At 41.4% G+C, this 16,111-nt stretch overlaps 1 protein-coding gene and 1 long non-coding RNA gene across 2 annotated transcripts; one reads left to right on the forward strand and one right to left on the reverse strand.

The window, feature by feature from the left end:
* The first annotated feature begins 4,999 nt into the window (after window positions 1–4,999).
* Window positions 5,000–11,796, forward strand: LOC147982264 (uncharacterized). Its single transcript, XR_015599140.1, has 3 exons — window positions 5,000–5,819; window positions 5,910–6,115; window positions 10,520–11,796. It is a non-coding gene; the product is annotated as an uncharacterized LOC147982264 (long non-coding RNA).
* Window positions 6,168–14,059, reverse strand: LOC125549432 (uncharacterized). Its single transcript, XM_048712847.2, has 7 exons — window positions 13,690–14,059; window positions 12,423–12,853; window positions 12,203–12,333; window positions 11,813–11,972; window positions 8,359–8,671; window positions 8,156–8,273; window positions 6,168–6,649 (listed from the first exon to the last, which is right to left on the reverse strand). The coding sequence occupies exons 2-6, from the start codon at window positions 12,845–12,847 to the stop codon at window positions 8,178–8,180; spliced, it is 1,125 nt and encodes a 374-aa protein (XP_048568804.1). The 5' UTR covers window positions 12,848–12,853; window positions 13,690–14,059; the 3' UTR covers window positions 6,168–6,649; window positions 8,156–8,177.
* Window positions 14,060–16,111: the final 2,052 nt, after the last annotated feature.

Here is a 16,111-nt window from a genome sequence, read left to right on the forward strand (position 1 = left end):
CGAAGTGGTTTATAAGCCCCACTCCCGCTGCCCTCTCGAGCACCTCTCAAATGCAGGCTTACGGGCCTAAACACACTATATCTACGTGTGGGCCTACTGGGCCTTCTGCGGGCCTGAATCATGTCCCATGGGTGGGATTCTAGTCGTATTCAGGCCGTGGTGGCCTAGTGGGTGGCATTTTTTCCAGTTTTTTAGTTTTGTTTTTTGCATTATTTATTTTCTTTTGTTTTTTGCTTTATTTTTAAATTCTTTTTTCTTTTAGGTCAGAAAAATATGAACTTTCTGTTAGTGTCATTAGTTTTCAAATTTGAATTATTTGAAATTTGTGTGAATCACTAGTTTGCGATTAACTTACTATAAAAATAGATTTTGGAGTGATTCTTTTCCTGCTATTTAATATTACTGTGTTTTATCATTATATTCAAAAACAGTTTTTCTTCTTTTAGTTTCTAACAAAAAAATCTTTATGATAATTCTTTTTGCTATTAAAGTTTCTAACAAAAAAGTTCTTTATGAAAATTCTTTTTGCTTTTAATGTTCTGAACAGAAAATACTTTGATAATTTTAGTTGCATAAATTTTAGTGTACAAAACGGACAATCTCTTTCGAAGTATCAGGGTTTCGGACAAAAACTCATCTGTTACAAAGGGATTTCATTTTTTTGAACTTATTTGAACTCCAGACTCTTTGTGTGTTCAAAATGCACCATTCAAATCCACATCAGCAATTTTCAACCATTTCTAACTTCACTTGTTCTTTTTCATGCATTCACTCATATTTTTGAGCTAAATGACCATGAAATTGAAAAGCACTACAAATGAACTCTGAAAAGGTTAAAAGTTGGCATGATATCATCATTTCACCCACATAGCATGTGCTAAAAAGTTGAGAGGGTTACGGCAAAAACTGGATGCACTTCGTGTACAAAACGGACAATCTCTTTTGAAGTACCAGGGTTTCGGACGAAAACTCATCTGTTACAAAGGGATTTTTTTTTAACTTATTTGAACTCCTGACTCTATGTGTGTTCAAAATGCACCATTCAAAGCCACATCAGCAATTTTCAACCCTTTCTAACTTCATTTGTTCTTTTTCATGCATTCACTCATATTTTTGAGCTAAATGACCATGAAATTGAAAAGCACTACAAATGAACTCTGAAAAGGTTAAAAGTTGGCATGATATCATCATTTCACCCACATAGCATGTGCTAAAAAGTTGAGAGGGTTACGGCAAAAACTGGATGCACTTCGTGTACAAAACGGACAATCTCTTTCGAAGTATCAGGGTTTCGGACGAAAACTCATCTGTTACAAAGGGATTTTTTTTTGAACTTATTTGAACTTCTGACTCTATGTGTGTTCAAAATGCACCATTCAAAGCCACATCAGCAATTTTCAACCATTTCTAACTTCATTTGTTCTTTTTCATGCATTCACTCATATTTTTGAGCTAAATGACCATGAAATTGAAAAGCACTAAAAATGAACTCTGAAAAGGTTGAAAGTTGGCAAGCTATCATCATTTCACCCACATAGCATGTGCTAAAAAGTTGAGAGGGTTACGGCAAAAACTGGATGCACTTCGTGAACAAAACGGACAATCTCTTTCGAAGTATCAGGATTTCGGACGAAAACTCATCTGTTACAAAAGGATTTTATTTTTTGAACTTATTTGAACTTCAGACTCTTTGTGTGTTCAAAATGCACCATTCAAAGCCACATCAGCAATTTTCAACCATTTCTGACTTCATTTGTTCTTTTTCATGCATTCACTCATATTTTTGAGCTAAATGACCATGAAATTGAAAAGCACTACAAATGAACTCTGAAAAGGTTGAAAGTTGGCATGATATCATCATTTCACCCACATTGCATGTGCTAAAAAGTTGAGAGGGTTACGGCAAAAACTGGATGCACTTCGTGTACAAAACGAACAATCTCTTTCGAAGTATTAGGGTTTTGGAGGAAAACTCATCTGTTACAAAGGGATTTCATTTTTTGAACTTATTTGAACTCCAGACTCTTTGTGTGTTCAAAATGCACCATTCAAAGCCACATCAGCAATTTTCAACCTTTTCTGACTTCATTTGTTCTTTTTCATGCATTCACTCATATTTTTGAGTTAAATGACCATGAAATTGAAAAGCACTACAAATGATTCTTTTTAGTTGCATAAATTTTATATAATTTAAGTTGCATAAATTTTATTTTTTATTTTTTATTTTTAGTTGATTCTTTTCCTATTAGAGTTTTATTAAAGCTTTTTAGTTGATTCTTTTTGCTATTGTAGAATATTAGTGGGTAAAAAACACACCTATGGTCCCGGTTCCAGACACCAACCGGGACTAAAGGTAGTGGGCCAGGAGCAAGGCCCATTGGTCCCGGTTTGTGTCTGGAACTGGGACCAATGGTCTCAAACGAACCGGGACTGGCCCCCGAGGCCCGGCCCGCGCCCTGGCCATTGGTCCCGGTTCATGAGTGAACCGGGATTAATGGGCTTGCCTTGACTAGACCAAAGCCCTGTTTTCTACTACTGTAGGGCCAGACCATGTTTATACAAGTCAATGACGCCCAATCCTCCCATGTGTTTTGGCCTACACACCTTGGCCCAAGACACCACACATTTGCCACCGCTCACGTCCTCCGTCCCGGCCCAAAAAAATGTCCGACAGCCTTTGTCCACTCTTTCTAGCGCCCATTTTGGCGCCTCCGCAATCATGAGATGATGAGTGGCCCGTGCCCTCATGACTTGGTTGACGAGGATAAGTCTTCCAGGTCTAGTCACCTAGCCCCTTTGCCATCCTGGCAAGATACGTAGGGCCGCATCAACAACCGGCCACTGTTCAAGAAATCTTCCGATTCATCGATTAATCTTCCGATTTATCGCTAACCGGGGGTGACCGATAAGATTATGCCTTATCTTTGTCATTTATCTTTTGGAACGATTTATCATTCTGACAAGCGATTTATCGGGAATCTACCGATAAATCAGACCTACTCATAACACTATGTTTGCAAAAAAAACTATGTTTATTTATGTTTTGTGGACCTTGTTACAGAATATGTACTATTGTCCTATTTTGTTTATCATTTTACGAAGATTCAAAGGCTAGAAATCAAGGTAACACTTCTGTCAAATATTGTTTTGGTGTTGAATATAGCGTATTTTAGTGCTGGAACCTGAGATTTGCAAAAAAAAATATCCGATTAATAGTCGACCGATAAAATCGATTAATCATCCGATTTCTGAGTAATCTCTAATCCCTAGCTGACCGAGACGATAACGATAAGCGATATCCTCAACATTGCAACCGGCTGCCACTCGGATCTTTTAAGCTGTCTTATGCTAAGTTGTAGCCCAAGGTATTTGCACAGGAAGGTGGCAATCTTCCATGGAAGGGCCGACTTTACGAGCTCCTCATCCTCCGTCTCTGCCCGGATCATAATTGCCGCAGATTTGGCCAAGTTTACTTTAAGACCAGACGCCACTCCGAAGATGGTGAGAGTTTCCTTAACAAACAGAAGATCTGGCCAAGTTGATTTGATGAAGAGCACCACATCATCCGCGTACAACGACAGGCGCTACATCGGGCTACATCCATTAATGGTGCTCAGAACACGATCCTCATGCGCCTTGACCACGATAGCCGTAATAACGTCCATGGCAATAACGAATAGCAAAGGGGAGATCGAGTCCCCTTACCTCAAGCCTTTTGCATGCATGAACTTGTCCCCTGAGTTGTTGGGCACCGATGAACCTGTACTACATATTACTCTGATGTTTATTCTTTTTTTTTGCAGATACTCTAATTTTTTTGCGGATACTATGATGTTTATTTAGAAAGTTAAAGGCGGTGTTTCTACTCCCGAGCTTATCTGCACCCGCCTGATGAAAAAAATCAAAACAAATTCAAAAAATTCCATTTTTTGTGTGGTAGATAAGTTTATGCGTGAGGTGCGCTCCAAGTTTCAACTCATTTGGACATCTAAGCAACTCTCGGCAAAAAAGACAAATTCATGGTCTGTAAAAAAGTTTATTGTTCACACACTATTCCGACCCGATTTGTTTTTAATTTTTTTTGCCGAGAGCTGCTCAGATCTCAAAAAATAAGTTCAAATTTGGAGCGAACCTCACGCATGAAATTATCTATGACACAAAAAAAATTGGATTTTTTTGACTTTTTTAGTATTTATTTTGATTTTTTTTCTGACCAAGTGCAGATGAGCCTGGGCATAGAATTGGATCAGAATATTTCAAAAAAGTGTTTCCAGAATCTTTAAACATCTAAATTGTAACCATCTAGTCAATTCCGTAAGAGCATCTACAACAAGGCGTCACAAACCGGTCCCAAACGCCCGGGCTACCCGCCCGGTCACTGACCGGTAATGAAATTCTGACCCAGACAGGCGCCTCAAACGGTCCTCAAATGCCCGACCTGACCGACACCCCTCATATCCAACCCAAAAATGGGGCGGATATGGTGGCGGCCGTCACGTCGGACTGACGGCGGGGTCCCATGCGAAACCGTCAGGAAACTCGGTGGTCTGTCGGACCGATGTCGTCGTGTGGCACCGCTTCGGCAGGACACGTAGTGCCTAGCCCGGCTTTAAGTCGATCGCCGGCACCGAAACCTTACCATCCACATTTTCCTCCGTTTGTCCGCCGCCGCCGCCGCCACTTTTTACTCCTCGTCCGCCAGTAGCCATGCCCCCACGCCGTCAGGTGAGGAGCCACCCATTTCTTAACGCGAGAGAGTCAGCTGGAGCTCCTTGAGCAGATCCAAGCAAGGCGCGAAGCCCGGATCGCCGCGGGGTTACCTCCGGATGCTGTGGATCTGAAGGAGGTTGAGGAGGAGGAGGAGGATGAGCCGGAGGAGGAGGAGGATGTGGGGGACGCTAGCGACGCGGATCTGCAGACGGAGCAGCATGCCATCCTCGATTACCTCCGCTCGGAGTCGGCTGCGGAGGCCAGACGCCATCGCCGGTAGGAGATGGAGGCAGCGAAGGAGGCAGAGATGCTTGCCTACATGGATGAGGTCGAGCAGAAGGAGGATGAGCCAGAGCCATCCTACGCACCCGTCTAGCCGGCGCATGGCATCAACGTCGTGGACATTTCCGACGATGAAGATTAACTAGGGTAGTACATAGGATTTCTTTTGCATGCGTTTGTATTAAATTGGGGGGTTGAAATATGAGAGACTCAGATTCGGAGTGGGTAATTTGAGGTACGACCGGTCAATGTCCGTGGCCGCGCCGGTCGCGTTCGCTGACGTTTGAGGGGCTGGATTTGTAGATGCTCTAATGATATGTAAACTAGTGCTGTGGGTCCATCTTGGTGCACAAACTTGAAAATTGCAACCACCGGGTTCAAATTGGTACAAAATCACCCTAGAGGTGACAAGTGCCGCTGTGTTTTCTTCTTTTGTGAAATCATATCTGTGTTTCGCATTCATCTCCTTGTACGCCAAGAATTCGCCACACAGACAGGCAGGCAGGCAGACAGGTGTTGGACGAAATGCCACGTGGGGACACGTGCCGTGCGCTGCGCAACACGCTGCTCTCGCCCTGCGCGGCAGGTGGGACATCCGTGAGAAGATATATAGGGGCTGCGAGGGCAGCGACGCACGCGCGGGGCACAAACACAACAGCGCGTCGAGCGGGCTGGAGCTGGACCTACACTAGGCGGCGCACTCCATGTCTCCATGGCGGCGGCCCGGCTTGCCTTGTCGAGGACCTCACTCACACACCCGGCCTGCCCGCCTTTTCACCGAGCTCGCGGTGTGCCGGCATTACGCGGTGATTCGGTTGGACATTTGGGTGAGTCTGCATATGCTTGGCTTCATTTCTGCACATGATCTCTTCTTCTCATGTTTTGCTGATTGATTCGGCCGGCTGCACTGTGGCCAGCTAGACTCTCTGTTGGTGTTTCACCAATCTCCTTCAAAGCCTTGTTTGGCACAGGAGTGTTTCAAGCGCATGGGGATGCAGTGCTGCCCGTCACCAGTGCGGAGATGCAGTAAAAACGCGCAGCGATCAGTGGGATGACCAATTTATCCTGAGCACCAAATGACCAGACCCTAGCTAGGGTTCAAAGTGTCAAATCCCCGTGAAAGGTAATCCCCAATCCCCTTGCTACAAAAGTACTAGTTCCACGCACAGGGACCATAATAATAATATTCAAAGTGTCTTCTAGAAGCAACTAAAACAGCAGACCCACAGCATCCAATATTACAGTTTACAACTACAGTTAAACTAGGCAACATCACAGTTCGATTTATCTTGCTCCGCCTCTGAGTTGAACTAGGCAACATCACTACCATGCTCAGCGTCTGAATTAAACTAGGCAACATCACTACCATGCTCGGCCTCTGAATTAAACTAGGCAACATCACTATCATGCTCGACTCTGAATTAAACTAGGAAGAATCACTATCATGCTCGGCCTCCGAATTAAACTAGGCAACATCACTACCATGCTCAGCCTCTGAATTAAACTAGGCAACATCCCAGTTTGCTGGAACGTTGTACTACAGATACACGGACAGCGTCTTGATTCAGTGTTTTGTTCATGACTCCACATCAAACTTCATGCACCTTCTACAAGCTTAGCATCCTCTTCTGGTGTCTGAAGACCCGCAACATCGGACCTGCACGTGAAGTCCAAAGGCGATTCTATGAGCAAACGTTCTGTCAAAGTTGATAACTGTGGTCATCATGAGACAACTCGTTCCAAGTCATCAGGTTACCTTTATTCAAAGGCACCTTGTCAAATCAGAATTAATAACAAAAGGAGATGACATATACTCGTAATACACTAAGCAACGTATAATCCGGTGATGCATGTGCAACATAACTAAAAACAAACAATCAACTTAATCATCCTCAGCGGATGAATAGTAACGGCCCTTCAACAACCTAAGCTCATAATGCAAAATGTAGGCAATCGATTCATCGCAGTGGTAGCCAAGTTTGTATCGGAAGAACAAGAAAGCTCATAATGCTCACCTAGCATGCACAATGGCAGGTCAGGTATGTTTCTTCAGCACATCAACATGTAAAAACTAAATCAAAGCAATATTTTTAACAGTGAGATACTAAAACATGGTAGACTGAATTTGTTCTAATGCATGCACAGCACAGGAAGATTAAACAGCAAGTTACCATAATGAGGTTGATTATTAGCAAGAGGTATGTCCTGTACAAGGTGATGAATTATTATATAAAGAGTAACTTAATGTCAACAAATTTATGCCATGTAGCAATTATAAATATATCAGCGCACACGTGGAAAGAGAGCATGCTGTCTTAATCAAGGAATGACCATGTCATTGCACACAGGCAAGAGGAAAAAATGATAAGGCTTGATCTGCCATGTAGTCCAGAATACATTGCAGTCCTTGCAGATCAGTCAGCAACCAAATAGGACTAGAAGTACGATAGGGAAGGGCAGAAGCGGAATGGACAGTATAAAACCTAACACCAATTCAAACATTAAAACACATGTCTTTATCTCCCAAAAGGAGCAAGTTGTGTGATTATCTGCAGAGATTGACATCTCTGCCATACTAAACATGCCTCCGACCAAGAGTCACATAGATTGCCTCCTAAATTAAGACCAGCTAAATTAAGATAAGCAACGACATGCTCATTCCAGCATTGATTCATCAAAAATTATTCTCTGACATGCAGAAACAATGTCTACAACATGAGACATTCCAGAAGCTAACTAAAGAACCCCATTGATTCATCAGAGATTTCTCTGAGATGCAGCAACAATGTCACTCCTACACCATGAGACATTCCAGAAGCTAACTAAAGAACCCCATTGATTCATATTATTCTCTGAGATGCGGCAACAATGTCATTCCTACAAAATGAGACATTCCAGAAGCTAACTAAAGAACCCCATTGATTCATCAAACAAGGAAAAAGATAGAAGGGTGAGCAAGAGCAGTTGTAGAATAAGCGGTGGTGGCGAGAGGACAATCAAAGTTGGCCCAACCCATTCCGCCTACCAAATAACTATATTTCGCTAACAGCATTCATTGTACATTTAATAGTGTTGTTCTCATTAATCACACCATTGCTATTCTTATCTCACTCACTAAAACAAATGAATAATTTTTAAAAACAAAAAAAGACTAAAAATGTACCTCACTCTTTCATGGCATCGCCTTACGCATCACCCCGTATAGCGGCATTTAGATCATGACATAGACTTGGATACTTCTTGCGAACTTCAGCATCAATAGAGAGCTTTTCATTCTTCAACTAAAACCAAAGCACTTGATTATCCAACTAAAATGTTTGTATCATGTGTGTGTATTGTGTTTATGTGCATGGAGTACAAACTTACAGTTTTTCTGAGCTCATTTTCATGAGTATACATCCCGCTTATGAATCTGAAAAAATCTGCCAAACTTTCTCCATCATAGTCTCCAAGCCCATTATTTGATCGATACCTTTCCATTTCTACCATAAGTGGATCAGATGCCCATGCCGCTGTCCATGGGAGCGTTGGCATAGACGGAGACAGCCTAAATCTATTCTGAATAGCTGTATCGTTCCATATTCCAGGTACCTCATAGGCAAAGAATATCTTCGTTCTTTTCTCATCCCAAAAGAATTCATGATCTTGAAGATCACGTTTCACTGTACCGATTGAATCCCTGAAAATTCATGAAAACAAGAACACAAGGAGTCAAAGATAAACAAATAATCTCTACTATTGAATGGGAGTCCGTACATCATTCGTTTGGTCTGGTTCATAGAGACTCCACGATCAAAGGAAAGAAATCACCCCCGTCGATTTCTTTCCCAAACCCCACCACCTCCCGTTTCACGACTTTCTTCATAAAAGCCCCACGCACCCAGCCCGGTTTATTGCCTGAAATACATCTAGATTTTCTCCACGACGTTCTTGTTTCGCTCTTCCATAAAAAAAACTCACACGCAACTACCATCCCTACGGTGTCGCCACCTCGCCCGCCCTACCTCCCAGCATTCCCCTGCTAGCCCATAGTTACTGAAGATGGAAGAAACAGTTAAGGCGGCTGAAGTGCTACAAGGGAGTTGCTACTGCTGCACACATGCTGTTGTGAGCCTCCCCTCCCCCACGCTGCTCATGCGCGGCTCCGCGAGCCGATGGCCTCCTGTGCCTGACCGCCACCCCACTCTGTCAGACACTTGGCCAGAGCGCTGCCATCCCAAGCTGACCACGCCCTCCGCCGCGGCGCGGCCCCAAGCCCCCCCCCCCCCCCCCCCAACGCCGGGTGGGTAGCACTTGCCTAGACTGGACAGCGGGTGGCAAGCGGTGACAGGAGACAATCAAGTGACACAGGTTGACAATATCTTTGTGTTATCATCCTAATCAAACGAGTTTTTATTAATTTACTGTATCTTATTTCATAAATATTTGCAATTGTAAAGATAGAGCAAAGTGCCAATGTGGAACCACATCTATTCTATTTGTGTTGCATCTTCTCTTGAATTTGAATAGATAGGTTTATTTTGATTTATGAACCAGCAGTTAGGTTTGTCTATTTCATAAATAGTTAAGTTTGTCTATTTCTGGATTCGGAATGCTATCTCTGGAGTTCACATGTCGATCTTGCACTGCGATACAACATTTTATTTCTAAGTTGTAAACCTGAACTTTGTGTATGTAGTTACATATACTGTAGTGAGTTCCACTGATAGGTCAATGGAAAGACTAGACATAGAGATAATTTAAAATAAATTCTGATTATTGGTTACATATACTGTACGTGCTCTGTTAGAGACCAACCCAAATGTGGATGCATGCTACAACTAGTGCAAGAAGCACATCTCATATGTCAGGAACCACACACATGGCAGGAGATGTTTCCATGTGTACCACGTGATCTTCTGCCGCCATATTTATTTTCTTTTAATTCCTTCAACTCTGACTCATTTTTTGCTACAACATGACATGGCAGGAGATGTTTCTGTGTCACTGTGTGTACCACGTGAACTTTGCACTTAACCTGGTTAAGTACTGCAAAAAATCAACTCAGGAAGGGTTGCTTGGATCAGTAAATAGTATAAGAGTAGAATGTATAGGCCTGGAACAGGTGCTTTGTGTACTAAATGTATCCTTATTCCTGAGATCATGTGCATCTTTTACTACAGCTAAATTATATTTAGGAACGGAGGGAGTATTTAGCATTCTCCAAGACAGTCCATGAGCCTCCCCGGATCATGTCAATTAAGATAGATTAAGCAAACTTTGTTAGGTTCTTCATAGTTTGAAATGTTAGATCCTAGTTCCATATGAAATGAATCTCATAGATTTACAGTCAACCGAAGATGTTTTGGTAGTTCAATCTTATATTTAGGAATGGAGGGAGTATATAGCAAAGCATATTTGCCCTGTTTTGCATGGGGAAAGTTTTGCATAGTATTACAGTTATGTACTCATGTTCAATCCTTATGAACTGTATGAACCTCATCGGTATCATATGTTTTTAACATTCCAGCTCTACTTTCCCTTGCAGATGGATAACCAACCGGTATTCCATTCTACTGAGTGTGCCCCGTTTACAGTCCTAATGAATATTGGTGATTACAAAGTAGTCAAGGGTGGTATGCCAGATTGTCTGACGAGAAAAAGGTCAAGTATCTACAGAGGCGTTGTTTAACCTGCCAACAGAAGAAGGCTGTGGTGCTTACTGGGGTGACATCATATGCCATGCAGCGATTCATGGATGCTGAACACAACGGATGCTGGGGGACAACAGTATGAACATCAAACTTTCACCTTAGAAGTAACACTATAAAACTATACTACTGAACTAACGTTAAACATAGCATGGCATCTGGTTCTTTGAAATAATTGATCATTTGGTTATTGACTTGATATGAAGCCTCAGCCTCATGTGTGATTCATGAATAACTCCCTCAACAGTAGGGTGTTTTATTCAGACATTCACACAGGGAGAAAACAATTCCATTGACTAGGCACAAAATGCATTTGGTATTTGGCCTTCTTTTTTCCAGTATATGTTAGCATGTAATTAGTCATGTACTCCTATAACGAAGATAAATTCAAATAGGGAGTCTAAAGCTTGGTCAGTTAAAATAATGAGTGAATCTTTCTTATTACGCTTTGCCTTTTTTTGGTGTTCTTTATCTTTGCTTGGTTTATCTTCTTTGTCTTTCTCAGGCCTTCGGCTTCTCCCATAACATAAAGAAGTTGATCTAATGACAACATAAAAAGTTGTATGGCATGGGTAGTTTCCCCCTTCCCATGTACACCAATCCACAAAGGATATTTGCAGATGATATAACAGGCTTCCAGCACTAATATGTCAATTTTTTTTATATTCTGTATTGTAGACGTAGTACACAATAGTATGGCTAGATAATAAGAATTGTAGAAATTATTCATTTTCCAATGAAATTTTTATTCTCCTATTCCAGAGCCAGATATCCTCGCCAAGAACGAAAATGAAGGTGCTTATTCTCAATCAATTGTTATTTCGCATTGGTAATCATAACTAGCATTATTATTTTGCATTGCACGCAAGTGGACGGCAAGGAGGGGTAGGGAAAAAATGTTGTTTTGTCTTCTTGTAAGTAGAGGGTTATTAAGGAGACATGACAATTACCCATAGAGAAAAATAGCAAAAAAATCAGTTCATTGCTATATGGACGGAAAGCATATGTAAGCATGCTTGGCATCTTTATTTTCCAAATTAGAATAATTATTTGATTATTTTTTGTTATTCCATAGCAACACACGGGCAATCAATTAGTACCAACAAAAAAAAGATTCTCGGCTAACTTACTTGGTAACGGACTTTAACTTCCTTGCAAGATCATCTATCAAGCAATACGTGTAATTCTTGACATTAGGATAATTATCTTTGAGATGCTGAGATAGCGCCTCAAGAGAGGCTCCAAGAGATGTAACATCCTCAACTTGACATTGTAGCAGATCATTTGAGTCTAAAATGGCACAAGGAAGATAAGAACTAAAAGTTAATTCCATTTTCAACCATATACTAAACTTGAATATATTTACTATATATTGCATATTAGTTTTAAAGCTAGCATTAATGTAGAAAGACATTTCCATGTTGTTGACTAAGCCAAAACATATTAATTTATAATTTTTCATCAAATAGATTATATTAAGAACCAATATTATGGATCAATAGATTATTTGACGAACTTACTTTTCCTTTCGAAGTTTGCCAACTTCACTATAACATTGCCATTCACCAAATGATAAAACGTTGTTTTCCACGAGAAGTTGCCGTGATATTGATTATTGTCTCTGATATAATCTAAAGCACCCATCGTTGCACTGGAAGAAAAATATATGATTAATTATACATAATGTTAAACTTACAATGTAATTCACAATACACTACTGGATGTAGGATACACACCAACCTCACGATTTCTTCCAAAGATTGAGATGGAATCATGTTTGTTCTTGGATTGATAAGAGATTCAAAATTCTGGAAAAGCTCTGAAATGATTGCGGTATAAGGCTCAACATATACTCGGATATGTGGTTCATTGCTAACTTCTTCCCAAAACTCCACTCGAAGAATGTTTTCATGATTTAAGTCACGAATTATCTTTAAGCACTCTTTCTGATTTTTATCTTTGTCATTTACTAGAAGGACAACTTTTGGATAAGGATTTTTATGAATTTTGGATATGTCTTCTACAAGGGAAGGCATCTCCAAAAAGAAAGATCCGAATCCGGTCTCACGATGCAGATACTCCCTACGAAGGGTGAATGGAACAAGGATAGAGCCATCTTCACTTTTTTCCCCGCCGCTTGATTGGCTTTCACTTGTTTGTGCCATTGAGAGCTGTAAAAATATACATGAACAAAAATAAAAATTGAGAAAACAAACATAGGCCCTGTTTGTTTAGGCTGAGGCTGAATGAAAAACACTTGGAGCCACTACCACATAGGAGTAAACAGCAAGTAATATCACCATCAAGCTAACCATGTAATGTCCAGTACAAACAGCAAGGAATCATCAAGTTATCACCAAATAGTCCAGATTTAAATAAAAACAAGCTAATCATGCAATGTCCAGTGCAAACAGCAAGGAATCATCAAGCTATTACCAAATAGTCCAAATTTAAATAACAAGCAACCATGTCATCCATATACATGTCCACTCCAGCAAGCAATTTTTGTTCATATAAAATGACAGCAAGTAACAATTTTTGCTCATATAAATTGACAGCAATGAACAGTGGGCAGCCTTTTGTATGACAAGAAAGGATTGAAAAAATTTATATAACAACAAGCAATGTCCAGCAAGCTTTTATATATAACAGCTTTCTATATAACAGCAAGCAATGTCCAGCACACATGCACATTCAGCAGATCCATACACTTGTTAATGTACCAAGCATTTTATATAACAAAAGCATGAATCGATCACAGGAATGTCCAGCAAGCTTTTATATATAACAGCTTTCTATGTAACAGCAACCAATGTCCAGCACACATGCACATTCAGCAGATCCATACACTCGTTAATGTACCAAGCATTTTATATAATTAAAGCATGAATTGATCGCAGGATAAACTTGTTCATATGTACCACTCACACACTAATCATACACTTGTCCGTAAACATTTGTAGAAAGAGTATAAATCAATCACAGCAAGCAGAGGGGAAGGTTTCACCTGTTTCCCGGGGGAAGAGCAGGCGGGATGGTGGCCCGGAGGTCTGGCTCCAGGCGCAGGCAGTGCAGCAATGGAAAGAGATGGTGGTCGATGCCGCGCAGGCAGGAAGCAGTCGAGGGAGAGGAGCGTCCGGTTCCAGGTGCGGCGGTCGGCGGGCGGCGGCGGTGGCGGCTTGGTGGCTCGAGGCCGACCGGCGACGAGGCAGGGAGGCGTGCGGCGGCGGAGATCTGCTACCCGGAAGAGGGATCCATGGCGGGCCTCGTGGGTCGGGGCAGCGCGTGGTGGAGGCGACCGCGTGGATCGGGAGGGGCGCCGGCGTCGGGCGGCGGCAGCGGCTGGTCTGGCACTGGCTGGAAACCCTAGCCGCTCGCGTAGGGGAAATGAGACGGGGTAGGCGGGGCGAGGGTGTTTTCCTTTTCTTTCTTTTTTGACCCGGAGAGGGCGTTTTCCTGGACTAGAGGGCATTTGATTTTTGTTTCAACGGATCTAAAAATTGAAAAAACATCAAATACATGAGTGATTTTCTGTAAAAAAATATTTTTTTACTACAACTTTCAAACTTTGGTCAAACAAATTAAGCTGAAAGTTGAAATGCAGTTGAACCATTGATCCAAATTTTATGAAACTTTTCCAGATTAGTCAAACATACATGGTGATTTTCTGGAAAAAAAAATGAACTTTTTCTGAGAACTTCCAAATTTGTCAAAATTTGAAGCTGAAATTTGAATTTGAATTTGAATTTCCTCCAAAATGGCTCATCCAAATGAGCTCGTATTTACCATAATGATAACACATGTATGGTTGTTTTTATGGAAAATTTTCAAAAAAAATTATGGGTTGTTTAAAAAAATGTCCAAATTTTGGGCAGCATTTTGGCCCAATTTGGACAACATTTCAACTGTTTTCTGACTCTTTCACGGAACTTATGCACATATCATCCAAATTCTAACATATCTTTCTAGAAGGACATATTCATACACATATCACGCAGTTTGGACACAATATGGCAAAATAAAGCATTTCACATGTCCATACATTGTCCATCTCCATATATCATCTATCGTAAGGCTTCATGTTGTCGGAATTTGTAGGGGCTGCCAAATCTGACATATTACAACCAAAGACATAAGGCAATACTTGCTGCCGTGTTGCACACAAAGTAGGGTGCCAAATATGGCAAATTACAACTAAAAGTATAGATAACATTAAACTCATTAAGGTATGGTAGAATGGTGGCCAGCCAGCTATGCCACATGGCGCATGCTGGTTGGTCACGGTGAGAAAGTTTTTGATTTTTTTTAAATGGCAATGAGACTTTTTCCTTTTTCTTTTTGAGAAAAGTTTTTCATGCCTTTTTCTTTTATAGATGGATGTGATGTTCGCGTGACGTGGAATTTTTTTAATTTCGAGATGAAGGTGAGGTGCGCATAACTTTCTTTCAAGCGGCCCACAATGGCGGGCCCCAACCACTAGTGAAAGATCAAGCACAACACTAGTTCTTCCTTCTCTTCGGGGTCAACTTTCTAGCTTTTGAGTTTGAGGCCATGTCATATGCAATAATGGCGTTCCCCACGGTTGCGATAGGTTGCTGCGCGTGCGATGCTGCGTCTGCCAACGCCATAGTCAACATCCTTCTTGTCACAGGATTGGGATTGCCTTTAAGACTGTGTGGCATAGTGAGCATGTGCCTATTAGGAGTGACAACACACTAGTAGGAAAACACTTATAGAAATATATAGTTAGTTAGCGACACAGCAGAAAATGAGGACGTCGGTGCTATTTCGGCGAACTACCATCGACGCCGGCTAATCGTCGACCTGTAACTGTTACGGGGTAGTTACTGGCATCGATGGTAGCGCTGACATCTGAAAGAGCATGATGCGCTCATGTTTGGTTTTGGCAATTGATGACAATACCTATGGACTAATGGTTGCTTTGAGTTAGTTTGTCCATAGGCATTGCTTGAAGACCATGTGTTGGTTTGAAGGTTATAAAAAGGAGATTATGTGTTGACCAAGGTGCTATTATAGGAGTTATCCAACGATTAGTCATGAGAGGGTTGAGCCTATTGCAAGCATGTCTTGAGGAAGATTATTGTGTGAACATTCATGTTTACCTTCAAGACATCATCTTTATGAAGATGAAGTTGAGATACAAGATTGATCAAGACTAAAAGTTAATAGTGGATTCAAGTTGATCAACACACAAAGCTAGAAGATGTACCGAGAGGGATCAAGTGATCCCATTGTATGGTAAGCATTATTCATTACGCCTTTTGTACTAACCCATGATCTATGTGGGGTTAGGTATCTTTCCATGGGTTTGCATCAAAAGGAAGATCTCATATAACCGATGGAGGATGTCATCAAGTGGTGATCGTCATCAAGGTTGCGATGTGCAAGTTCAAGGGTAGCATTACGAA

The sequence above is a fragment of the Triticum urartu genome, chromosome 3A (genome assembly GCF_056163025.1).
Source record: "Triticum urartu cultivar PI428250 chromosome 3A, HENAU_Tu73, whole genome shotgun sequence".
NCBI lineage: Eukaryota > Viridiplantae > Streptophyta > Magnoliopsida > Poales > Poaceae > Triticum > Triticum urartu.

Excerpts from the sequence above, each read along its gene's own strand:
- LOC125549432 (XM_048712847.2), bottom strand. The coding sequence starts at position 12,847 with ATGGCACAAACAAGTGAAAGCCAATCAAGCGGCGGGGAAAAAAGTGAA. Across the intron at positions 12,334-12,422 it reads TCTTTGGAAGAAATCGTGAG|TGCAACGATGGGTGCTTTAG; the intron begins GTTGGTGTGTAT and ends TTTTTCTTCCAG. Across the intron at positions 8,672-11,812 it reads AAGTTAAAGTCCGTTACCAA|GGATTCAATCGGTACAGTGA; the intron begins GTAAGTTAGCCG and ends ATGAATTTTCAG.